The sequence below is a fragment of the Macadamia integrifolia genome, unplaced genomic scaffold (assembly GCF_013358625.1).
Source record: "Macadamia integrifolia cultivar HAES 741 unplaced genomic scaffold, SCU_Mint_v3 scaffold263, whole genome shotgun sequence".
Taxonomy (NCBI): domain Eukaryota; kingdom Viridiplantae; phylum Streptophyta; class Magnoliopsida; order Proteales; family Proteaceae; genus Macadamia; species Macadamia integrifolia.
The window spans coordinates 43,237-55,537 of record NW_024868844.1 but is presented as its reverse complement, the minus strand read 5'-3'; the positions used below and the strand labels follow the sequence as shown (position 1 = coordinate 55,537).

The window sequence follows — 12,301 nt, the reverse complement described above, 5'->3', positions numbered from 1 at the left end:
GAATACACATATAAGAGGAGAGTTTGAGAGAGAAAGAACGGCTCTTAGAATGTCTAATTCAAAGCCAAGGATGTCCTCTTTTTATAGAGAAGTGGAACCCCTTGGAGGTACCTTTCCGAAAGGGTATGTCTCTCAAAGAACTAGCCGTAATCGGCACTCAATGAGTATTGACGACACTGGATGAAGATGGCCTGACGCAGATAAGTCACTTAATGGACTTACTTTATTGAATTTACTAAAGATCCTACTCGGGATTGGATCACTTGCAAACTGATCCTACCTTATTGCCCACTTGTGATCCGATCTTACCTTAATCGGTATCAAAGCCTAGCCAAACCAAGGATGGAGCCAGGTGAATTTCATGAGGAACTTTCTTCATACATCTTCCTTGAATGGGTAAATGAATTGAACATGTACTTTGACAATTACAGCTTGACAGAGATGCAACAACTTCGATATGTTTGCTCCCGGATGAATGATTGTGTTCGAATACAATGGAGCGTCCGTGAATGGCAACTTCAAGCTCAAGGACGTAAGCCTAGAACGTGGGAAGAGATGCAGTACGAGTTGGCAGACATGTACCTATCTAAGCATGAACGAAGAATGTACTTCCTTCCACCAGATTTCCAAAAGCCACCCACAATTGACAAGAGCATAAAGGAATCATCGACTTCTATTACACCACATTGCAAAGGAGCAACAAGAGAAGACCCCTCTGACCAATGAAACAGAGTCAGAAGTTGATGTTAGTGTTGGTGAAAATCCAGCCACTCTTACTGTTAAGGGAGAGGTGGTCATTGATATTCCTATCAGAGAGATTAATGTGGATGAAATCGGAAGCAACATAGCCACAATTGTGGATAAGAAGATTGAACCTAAGGAGAATGGTGATTTAACATCTGTGATGACTGTGAACAGCTAAAAGGAAGATCTTAAGGAGCTTAAGATTGAAATTGTGGAGGTCAAGAACATAGTTGTTGAAGGCGTTCATGTGGACGATCCCATGGATACATTTGAGGTTTTTGAAGCTGAGTATGTGGAGTTCGTCATCCCATTAAAGTATCTTGAAGATGGAGTTCATCACATTCTAGACTACATTCTTATTATCAAAGAGCTACCTGAATTTTTCTGTGGCTTGAAGAGGGACGTGCACCATGCTATAATCACCTTCACACTCTACAAAATTTGAGGACAGATTTTTCTAAGAGATGGCGAATTGATGCAGATTAGTCACTTAATGGGCTTATTTTATTGCAAATAAGCCTTAGTGTTTGGCCTTTGATCCCATGGGTTTTCTTTGTAATGGACCACTTTAATGGGCCTAAAATGTGGGTAGAAAGTAGAAAAACGGGATTTAATTTATTTGTTTATTAGAGTCCTGTTTTCAGTTTATTTTATTTGTTATTTCAGTTTCCTAGTCAGTTTAGGTTTCCTAATTAGTTAAGGATTGGGTTAGACCTTTCTTTTTTAGTGTTTGAGTCAATTTTGAGTCTTCTATATAAGTTTGTAAGGGGCTACAACATTGAACACAAATTTGATTGAATGAAAAAAAAAGAAGGAAGCTTTGTGCTGGAAAACTGTGAGATGTAGTGCTGTGAGAGACAACTTGGGTGAGATGGCCTAGGGGAGAGTGAGATACTCGACCCAACCTATTCCCCTACCCCATTCTTCCCTTCATTCTCTTATTTATGTTTTGTTCATACTATCTATCATACTATCTTATTTTATTGAATTTTTTTATGTATGGAGGGTGCCTAGACAACTAGGTTTCCTACAAGGGGTCAATCCACTAGAATAAGGAATACTCAATAGGTCTTAAATTGGGTTGGGTTCAATGTTGCTCAGCAAAGTACAGATTTAACATGCAAGATGATAGACTAATTAACAGGGCAGTAGCGGTCAATAATAATCTAAGCATGAAAAACATATGAACTACTTCAGCTTCAAATAGGGATACGGGGAAGGGAACATAGCAGCATGTATATACTAGGTTTAGCACAAATCAATCAAGACACACAAAATGATAAGTGAACCGCACAGTTCTCTAAAATCAGCCAGCTAGTATGGTAAAACAGCAGGGATTTCTTTAAGGAAAACAGAAAATAAATGGCTTGAAAACAGAGATAATTTTCAGATTTCTGTGGGGGAGATAATGGGGGATAATAGGCAGTCAATGGATGTGGAACAAGGGGGTTTTACTTACCTTCTTGCTATCCCGATTTGAGGAGGAAAGAAGAAGACGAAGTCCTCCAAAACAGAGGTGCAGTCCACCTTATTTGACGAGGGGGAAGGTCCAACTTGATGATATAATGCTCGGCAGTAGTCCAGCTTGTTGATGAAGAACTCAGCAGCAACCCAGGTGGGGTTTAGTCGATGGAGATGATCTCCAGTTAATGTGAACAATGGCCGCAACAGTGCAGCAGCAACAGAGAGAAACAGAACAGCAAAAGAGAGAGATGAAAGTCGAGAACAGAGAGAGAAAGTCGAGAAAGGGAGAGAAGATCGAGACAGAGAGAGAAAAAGAGAGAGACGAGATTGAGGGAGAGGGAAATCATGGGGGGTTGGGGCTGTTCTTTTGTTTTCAATAATCTTCATTAATTAACCAAAAAGATGGCCAATGGCCTTACACATATAAAGAATAAAATTACCAAAAATAAAGAGTTATTTAGGAATTCAATTACTGAAATAATAAATTACCTAATAGACCAATAGAAAGAAATACCTAGTTTTCTAATTATTTAAAACAGTTAAATAATACTATGAATTAAAGTAAAGTACTAAAATAAAACATAATCTAGTGGGGTCCACAAGGATCTGCCGATTGGGAGAAAAGGGGGGTCGAACCCAACGCTGGGAAGGCTAGTTCAACACCCTCTCTTTCCTTCCTCTTTCTTCTTTCTTCCTTCTTCTTTCTTCTAGCTTTCCTCTAGCCAAATGGAATGCACATGTGGCTGGGTTTTGCGCCTACGCTGCTGGTATACGTGGATGTCCCCATCACTTTTACTAAAGATCCTACCTGGGATTGGATCACTTGCGAATCAATCCTACATTGTTGCCCACTTGTGATCCGATCTTACATTATGGCTGGCTCTTAGAGACAAGACAAACGGTGCCAGACACCATACCCCTGATGCCGGACAGAACATCCTAAGCATTGGACAGAGCACAGGGTGGGCTGGTAGGCATCCTAGTATGCCTCGACACCCAAAGCATAGAGTCAGCACTAGCGATGCGTCGAATGACGCACATCCGACGCCAGGCAGACCAAGCTCACTGCTGGACAGAGACGAAATAATGCCAGAATGGTTCCTGATGGGACCTCGACAGTTGATAAATTCTGTCCAGCATTTGACGGTCTAAAATCGATGTCAGCAAATCCTAAAATAGCATCGGAATGGATACCAATGTCGTTAGAAAGAACTTATCTGACACTGGTAAAAGGGAACTGCAAACAAGTTTGGTCTGGAGCAAAAAGAGATTTTCTACACCACGCCACGCCCCGACCCAACTCAACCCAGCCCCGCCTAGATTTGCTCAGCTTGGCTTAGTGTGCATGTGTTAAAAGCACCCCCGGACATGTGAGAGGAGATATACCTCTCTTCAAGGAACCTTACCTTTATAATTCCCATTCCAATATATTAGCCACTGTCCATTTTCATCCACTTCCAATGTGGGACCAAAGTTCCCACACAAAAAGTGCAATATAAAAAGCAACTCCAAAAGTCTGACTCCTGTGGGAGGGAAAACACCAAAGTCAATGTTTTTGAAATGGATAGGAGGTATTTTGAAACTTCGTTTTAAAAAAATTTCCAGCAGGTATCAATTGGTTGTAGGCCTGTGATGTCCTTATTTGTTTATTTGTCATTAAGTTGTGCTTGTCTTTGCCATAAGTTTACAGTATTTCATATTTGATTCAAAGACATTTTCACCTGCCATGACAGTTCTATTGATTTTCTAATAGCCCCAGAACATTTGTGTTTTGCAGTTGGTATTGTATTGTACATATGACTAACTGTCTACCTATCTAGACCTGAAAGTCTTATCTAGAAGGTTATAAAACCGAATAGTGGGAGCCTTTTCTTCAGCATTTAGCCATTTTTGTTTCAGATATCCAAGTCTTATCTTTTGAGTTTTGATAGAGGATTAGGAAGCTTGTGTAAGTGGTGGCTGACCAGTTGGATGATCAAGAATGATACACTTTGCTGTTCAAATTTGTTCTTGCAAAATTCAAAATACAAGTACTTTCTTTTTTCATCGTTTGTTTATGGAGCTCTCTGTCTGAGTTTGCACTTTTCCAGGGAAAAGTCTGCTACAAGTCATAGCATCACTTGGCGTAATATTCTGATAACAGCTCGCAGAGTTGAAATCGAAGGGGCATCTGCTTATGCAGTTTCTGGTATGTTATGATGTGTTAATACTTCAAGTCAACAATTTCTGTAGGTTTTGGTTTGAAAGGTTGTTCTTTACCATATGATTGGTTTGATGGAATTGTCTTATTGTTTGAATTTGGGAAATTCTTGATTGATGAAGGAAAAAAATCACTATTTTTGTTCAATAAGATGCCAAAGTGGCGTTTGACTTGTTCCATACTATTAAAAATCTCAGGGAATCATTTGATAACATGGATTCCTATTTCTCTGTACTGCATGGCCATAGAGATTGATGACACAAAATCAGGGCTCTGATCAAGCTCCAAACTCGGATCGAGTGGGATTACCAATAAGGTGAACAAGTCCGGAAATACGAGAGGGATCTGCTGTCTTGATGCAAAGTAATTGCATCTCTATACTTCCCCCCCCCCCCCCCAAAACCAAAAAAAAAAATTGGTGCTGCCAGCCTTTATATGCATAAAACTTGATTCCTGTAGATGGGTAACTCCACGGTAAACAAGATGAAGGTAGGAGATGCAAGGAGACCCCAGTTTATCTTCATATAATCATTATCTAGGGCCTTTGATAGCATTTTTTCCAGCATAGGTTGCCACAACCACATGTATAGTCCTTGAGACTATCAAAACAGAATTGAAGATGAAGACTGATTATAATTTCTCTGATACCATGGGACAACAGAGAATTAGAACCAGTCCCCAGTCCCCACAAACCTTGAAGAAGAGAAGAAGAGGAGGAGGAGGAGAGAGAGACGCCATGACAGGATTCTGTAGTCTTCTATCGTGGTCAATGACAAATAAATAAACTACCGCAGGGTCTGACAGTAATACCCCTGCGGTGCTACATAACTTAACATTAACGATATCCCACGTTCGAGATAATTGGCTGAATCCCATGAATCCATTACATAGAAGTTCACTGTTATCTTCTTTTATAGAGCAAATTAACTTCAGTTAGTGAATAATCCTGACTTCATGTAATATTTTTGTTTGTTAGAGTTGTATAATGCCCATTGATGAAGTGTTGGGTTTTGATTCACCATTTTAAATTATTATTCTTACAATATGAATCATATTGTTGCTCTTAGAATTTGTTTATCTAATTATGGCATGAACTGCAGGAACACCAGCAGATTGTGCTTCTTTAGGAATCTCCAAAGCCCTCTTTCCTGCAGTTCCTGATCTGGTAGCTCTCCAGACTCTTTTATGGGTTTAAGTTTTAATTCAAGAAATTTGTGTTATCAATTATTAATTCAAGCACCTCCATGTTGCCAACAGGATTAATATTATGTGAATCTTATATGCTTATCATATTTTCTTCGTTATTTCAATATTAACTTCATAAGGAGAACTTTGTATGTTTCTATAAATTATAACCATTTTTTATAAACTAGTTTTGATTTTGCCAAATTGCTAATATTTCCTTGTATTTGCACACAGGTTATCAGTGGCATCAATAAGGGTAGCAACTGCGGATATCACATGTTTGTAACATGTCCTGTATTTGGCCCCCCTCTATGTTTAGCTATGTCACTCCAGATTTTACTACCAAAATATTATTAGCTCTATTTGATTAAATTAGAAACATATGCTGTGTTTTGTTTTGTTTGGCTGAAGGTGAAAAGTGGTTTGGAGATCCACTAATTCTCAGAAAATGAACTAATTGGTGTGGGAAAGTAACAGAAAAGTGACCGTGGGTAATGGAAAAAAGATTTTTCATCCCACTATAGACTATTTGGCTCGAATGTAATGGAGTGGCGATCCTTCACATTGTAATTGCCATCTATTTCTTTTTTTTCTTACATCCATTTACTGACATCATCATCACCATCTGTCTGGACTAATAGTACTGTCAAATCATAGTGTTAATCCCTTCACCATTAAATTCCATACTCATTGGTATCAGAACTATCTTCATTTTTTGTTGTTGTTGTTGTTGGTATTATTATCAGCACTACATGTCATAGTCATTGTATTTGAAACTATGATTAGTGATTATTTTTGCTTAGGATTCTATTTAATGGGTTTATCCTGTTTCTGGCTTGCAGTGTTTATTCAGGGACAGTGGCTGGTGCTCGAGAGGCCTTCATTCATGGAGTGCCTTCAATATCTGTGTCATATGATTGGTATGCAAACTGTGTTAGCCATCATGTGGCAGACCACAGTTGAAATTGTGTGAAGTATACATGATTAATTTTCCTTGGTTCTTGTTGTTTGTTTCTTTTTTCCATTTAAATTATTTTTAATTGATTGGCTATGAGACATAATTATATATTAACAAAATGCGATGGGGGTGATCAGAATGCAAAAACAGGGGCTTGTGATAAGAAAAATGGACTAGCTGGTACACTTTTTGTATAGGATAGCTGTTTTGGCCGAACACCTATCTTCATTTTGGGTGTTTCCACCCCCTTCCTCTATAGAATTTCTACAAACATTTGGAGAGAGGAGGCAGAAGAAACAAACTTTTAGATTTATGCAATCCCTTTTTCAGGAAAACATACACCTCCTTGATGAAGTTCAGTTTTACATTTATACAATCCCTGAAAGTACAGAAAGGGAGGCCAAAAAATATAGCAGTTTATGAAGTCAGGCTCTGATAGTTTACTTAATAACTATAGTAGTTTATATAAATAACCAGTGCTGACTTGATCTCATATATCCGTTCTTTTTAATTATATATGAGAGCTGCTAGTATGTGTTGGTAAATCGATATTTAGGGCTGAGTTGAGCATATTTATCATATATGTATGGGCTAATTGCAGAATAAAATGTGTTTGATATCCCCCCCCCCCCTCTGAAGAAAGAAGAAGAAAAGAAAAAGAGGCTTCTGTATATAACAACTAATCCAAGTTAGTCCTTTCTCTTTTCTTTCTTCACTTCATATGACATTAAACATGTGAAGAAAGGAATACTGTATAGCTATTTGGAATTTCAGGTGATTAACACCATAACATGGTTGTGTTTAGCTATCATGTGCTCATGGGTCGGAGCAAGAGGAAACTGTAAAGATAAATGATATTGTCTATGCAAATGTTCATCATGGTTCCCTTTTTTATCTTTTATACATCATTTTATTTGATAATGAAACAACAAAATTTCAATCGACTTTTATTCCTCTTTGTGACTAAAATGGAAAATGAATTTGCAGGATTAGAGGTAAAAGCAGTGATGATGACTTCAAACTAGGAGCTGAGGCTTGCTTGCCCATCATAAATGCCATACTGACTGAGCTAAAAAATAAAACTTATCCTCAAAGATGCTTTTTGAATGTGGATTTGCCGACAACCATTGCAAGTCATAAGGTGATCTTCAGAATCAAATTAATGGCTGGATAGTCTAGTGATGCTAGGCATTTGTACTTTTTTCTGCACGTCACAGATCCAATTCTTCAAATATGTCATCTTTCATAACTGCATGATTGGTGTTGATACCTTCTATATTCGTTTTAGCTGAGAGATTTGAGCTGACTAGAAGTCATTGTGGTATTTGTATATCTATTTTTATTGATAAAGAGGCTTATTAGTAAGGAGATTGCAAGATGTGAGAGAATACCATAAAAGATATTAGTAGGTTGGTTACAAGCTTTCTCATTCATTGTTTAGGGCATTGGGAGGATGGGATCATCATTAACAAGCCCACTTCCAAACTGGTTTAGCAATGTAGGAAAATAAAAAAAGAATAGAAGTAGTAATAAGATGGAAAGGTTTATATGGACTTTTCCCTGAGCTTAAGTCCAACAACTTAGCGAATCAACTACCATTCTGCGACTCTTATCACACATTATATAGCTGATTTTGTGGCCCTTTGACATTTCTCCTAAAATTCAAGAAAGAACACACTTGTAGCCAACAAATTCACTAATAAAAGGCAATGCAGAGAAATGCACCCAAAAAAAAAAAAAAAAGATCGAGGGCCCAAAAGTGATATATGAATAACACTCTTTAGTCAATAGCTAGTTAAAGCAATGATAAGCCGATTAGTAACAATTCATAACATTCAACACAGTAAACTGAGTAGTGAGCAGTATCAAGCACGGTTCAAAATATCGGGTTTCGACTGGTGAGACCAAAATTTTTGTGGAAATTTCGAGGAAACCGGGGAAATTTTCCTGGATTGTTGGAAACCTCAAAATGTGTTGTTTTCTCCTATTTTTTGTGTACGTCCTATTTTAGACATTTCTAACCCATTCACATACTTGTGGTGTTGGCCAAAGTTTGCTAATGTACGTTGAGTTGTTGACTGAAACTATACTACATAAGTACATATATAAGTTACCAACTAAAAATGTGAAATACACTATTAAAGGTTCAAAACAAACAAAACATAATGTAAAAGATCCAAAATAACTAATAATATTACATAATTTGAGTTATCTCTAAAGTCTCAAGTCTCAATAGTCAACAGTCAATTCCAAGTAGAGTGTCTAGGCGGTTCCAGTCCACGAGTTGCGTACCATTGTAGATGTTGTAGCCGCTCCTCTAAATGCATCACATATGAGGCCCATGACTTGTTTTGGGCCCAATTGTTTGGTGGTCCATCACTGCCCATCTATAAGATGCATCATCAACATCAGCTAGGTATCCCAGCTAAGGGAATGGCTCAGTTTCAGTGATAGGATGTGGATGTGCCACATGATACTGTCAACAAAAGATGACCCACTAGCTGAACAACCCTCCTGTCCAAATGAAGTAGAAGATCCACCATACTATTCATACCCACCATCATATCCAAATGAACTGGTGCTCTCTAAGGATGGCACACTAGGTTTGGGGAAGATGGGATTTACCTTTTTGGTCCAAGCTCCCTTCCTTAGATTTGCTATGAATGTGCAAGATCCAAGCTTAGAATGAAGATTTGATGGCACAAGGGCAAAATCTTGAGTGTTTTCCTAAGTTTCTCACTTCATAGAGAAGAAATAGTGGGAGAGGATCGAAAAGTTGAAATAAGAAGGCTTGGTTAAGTTGGTTTCTCATTTAAGAAGGTTTTATAAAGGCTGACCAATTGGTCCATTCGAAAATTCCCACATTTCGAGGAAAAGTCACACATTTTGGTCGAAATGTGGGAATTTTGGTCGATACTGGTAGAAAACATGGTATTTGGTATCGGAGTCCTGGGATACCGTTGAAATGTGGGAAATTTCGACGGTATTGGTGGAAACCTTGAACCATGGTATCAAGCTCTCACCAGAGGGTGGCAAACACTGATTTGGAAATTTCTATTTGCTCATTTCTCCAAATTTCAAGAGATCTACCCCCACTCCGAAATAGTCAAGAGTCAAAAAATGATTTAGACTTTGCCGAGCAAAGATTGCAGAACTTTCTCAAGAACTGATTTATGCAGTGTTTTCTGACAATTTTTGGAAGGAATCTCACCAGAATTTACTGACCTAACCAGATCACATGCTGTAATCTGTAAAATTCCAAAATTTGGGTTTTATTGAGAACCATTTTGATGCAGTTAACCATGTGGCTGGTAAAATCAGACTCTTAGGTTTGCAATCTTGATTCTTAGGTCTTCAATGATTATAAGTTACTAAGTTTGTTGACATAGGATGGCTTGAATTATATCTGAAGAAGAGGAAGAAAGAAAAGAAAAGAAAAGAAAACAAATGGAGAGGAGGAAAAGTGAGAGTATCAAAATTCTTAACCAAGTCCTTTTTGCTCTTGCACTTGTCCTTTTAGAACCTTCAACTTGCACGTATTGATATTTACCATATTGACCTCGTTGAATATAATAGTTACTTACAAAAAAAAAAAAAAAATCTTGTATGAGAGAAAAAGGAAATCAATCTTTTCGCATGCCCAGCCATCACAGTTTACTTTCCCTCATCATATCAGTCCTTATTGATTCACTTGTTGGTTTTCATTGCACATGACCAAACCATCTCAATTTCTACTCTTAAGTCCCCTTAATTGATTTACTTATTTTTTTTCTTCTTCTTGTCTTTCCATTCATCCATCTCAATGTTTCAGCCATGATTCTGCTATATGTGAATTTTTTTCTGTTTCTTATCGTACATTTCACAGGATATTGAACCTAGATATTGAAAAATGTTTGAGCTATATATTGATCATCAACTCATAATTATAACTACAATTCCACTTCATACATTCTGTTCTAGTTTAAAACCTTCGATTCAAAAACTTCCCATCATTTTTCTAACTTTACCTTCCCTTCCTCTCAGTCCTGTTAATCCTACATTATCAGAATCAGGATTGGATATGGTGTATTGGACAACTCTGATCTATCTGATACTTGCCCATACCTCACACTCAGTCAAAGATTGGGCAAGATTGGCTGATCCAGATGACGATTGGTGCAGCCTAATCCCATCCCTTAAACTGAGTTTTAAATCCTTGCTTTAGTGAAATAGATATTTGTGGCGATAAAATATGGCTTCTGCTGTCCTACAAACTCCAAAGTCCAAATTCCTGTTATGTAGATTACTCATCCTTGATTTGGAAAGAGAATGAACTGACACCTAAACAGTATTCTTGCAAATAATCTGTCTTCTATCTAGGATTATTAGCACACTTTATATTCTAAAAAGCTCTATAACAGGCAAAGAAGTCTGAGGAGGGGTATTACAATACTGATTTGTATTTTCTTTGATGTTTCTTGAATTCTCTTCTTCTGTACATCTCAGTTGTTCTCAATTTATCTGGTATCTTGATGGAAATCTAAATTACATAAGCATAGGGTTTAAAAATTCCAGCAGAAAACAGAATCCCAGTTGAGAGTACCGAACCATTTTTCAGGAGATTTGCAATGACAGCAGATCAAGGGCTCTGATCTGTCCACAAGTCTGGTCAAATCCTCTATTCTGTTAGGGGAATATAATATAAAATACTAGGCTGAATCCAACCATCATATTTCTAGAATCTAAGAATCCTTCTTGAGATGGGAATCTCCTAATCTGAGAACCGATGGAGGTTTTTGAAAGTCCAGAATAATGATAAATTTAAGCTCAGAATATAAGAACTGATATCAAGATAGAAATCAGAAATAAAAGATTGAGAACAGAATTTTAAGACTGAGAAAACAGAAGTTAGAATTGAAATAGGAAAGTATGTAATCAGTTCAAAGATTTAATTTTGAAGCCAAGAACGTGTTCAGCATAGAAAATAATGGCTATTTATGAATTTGGATTTGAAGTTTTGGAAAAACTTGCTGGAGTAGGAATTCTGGAAAATATAGAAAAGATGGAATTTTATGATAAAAAAGAAACAGACCTGTTATTAGTTGATCATGCGCAAGAAAGAAAATACTGTACTGACCTCTTATTAGTTGGTAGGAATAAAATGTAGGAATGGAGATTTGGAGTCCACCTGGTTTAATCTGGAATCCAGTAAACTGCCTTGACAAATCCACAACGAGAGAACAATCAGAACCCACTAAGCCACCTGAGAATGCACCCGAGCAAGAGGTCTGAAATCTACAGACTTGAGACTTGAAAAGCTTCCTCTTATTACCAAATTCATGGGTAGGGCTGTGGCCCAATGCAAACCTGTATAGAATAGTGCTATACTAGACAGACTCAGACTCAGACTCAGACTCAATAAAGGAAAGGCCCATCTAGGTAACTGAAATAATAGAGAAAACAGACTTTGAAACGGGTCTGGAATTTCTAAAATTGTATTCCGTATTTTTGTGGACGACTAAACACTAGTAAAATAAAAGAAATACTCAAATAGAACAAGACCAGATTTCTACCAGAAACTGAACCACAGGGTTGGTTCAAACCAGAAAACCGGTTCACGGTTGAACAGACCGACCCATACGACAAGAGATCTTTCTCTTCATTCTTTTGCCTGATATCTGCATCATATGTTGCATCTCTCCTTGAAATGCTTTGGTGTCTTGCTGTATGATGTGTGCTTGTGACATTTTTTTTTTCTTTTTTTTTTTTTT

At 37.5% G+C, this 12,301-nt stretch overlaps 1 protein-coding gene across 3 annotated transcripts in view; it reads left to right on the top strand.

The window, feature by feature from the left end:
• Positions 1-12,301, top strand: part of LOC122066912 (5'-nucleotidase SurE-like) — a 39,047-nt gene that overhangs the window by 20,749 nt on the left and 5,997 nt on the right. For all 3 annotated transcript variants that reach the window (XM_042630741.1, XM_042630738.1, XM_042630739.1), the window contains exons 2-6: positions 4,299-4,396; positions 5,509-5,573; positions 5,828-5,871; positions 6,436-6,513; positions 7,539-7,692. In XM_042630741.1, the coding sequence (XP_042486675.1) occupies positions 4,299-4,396; positions 5,509-5,573; positions 5,828-5,871; positions 6,436-6,513; positions 7,539-7,692 (439 nt within the window). The remainder of the gene's footprint in view (positions 1-4,298; positions 4,397-5,508; positions 5,574-5,827; positions 5,872-6,435; positions 6,514-7,538; positions 7,693-12,301) is intronic.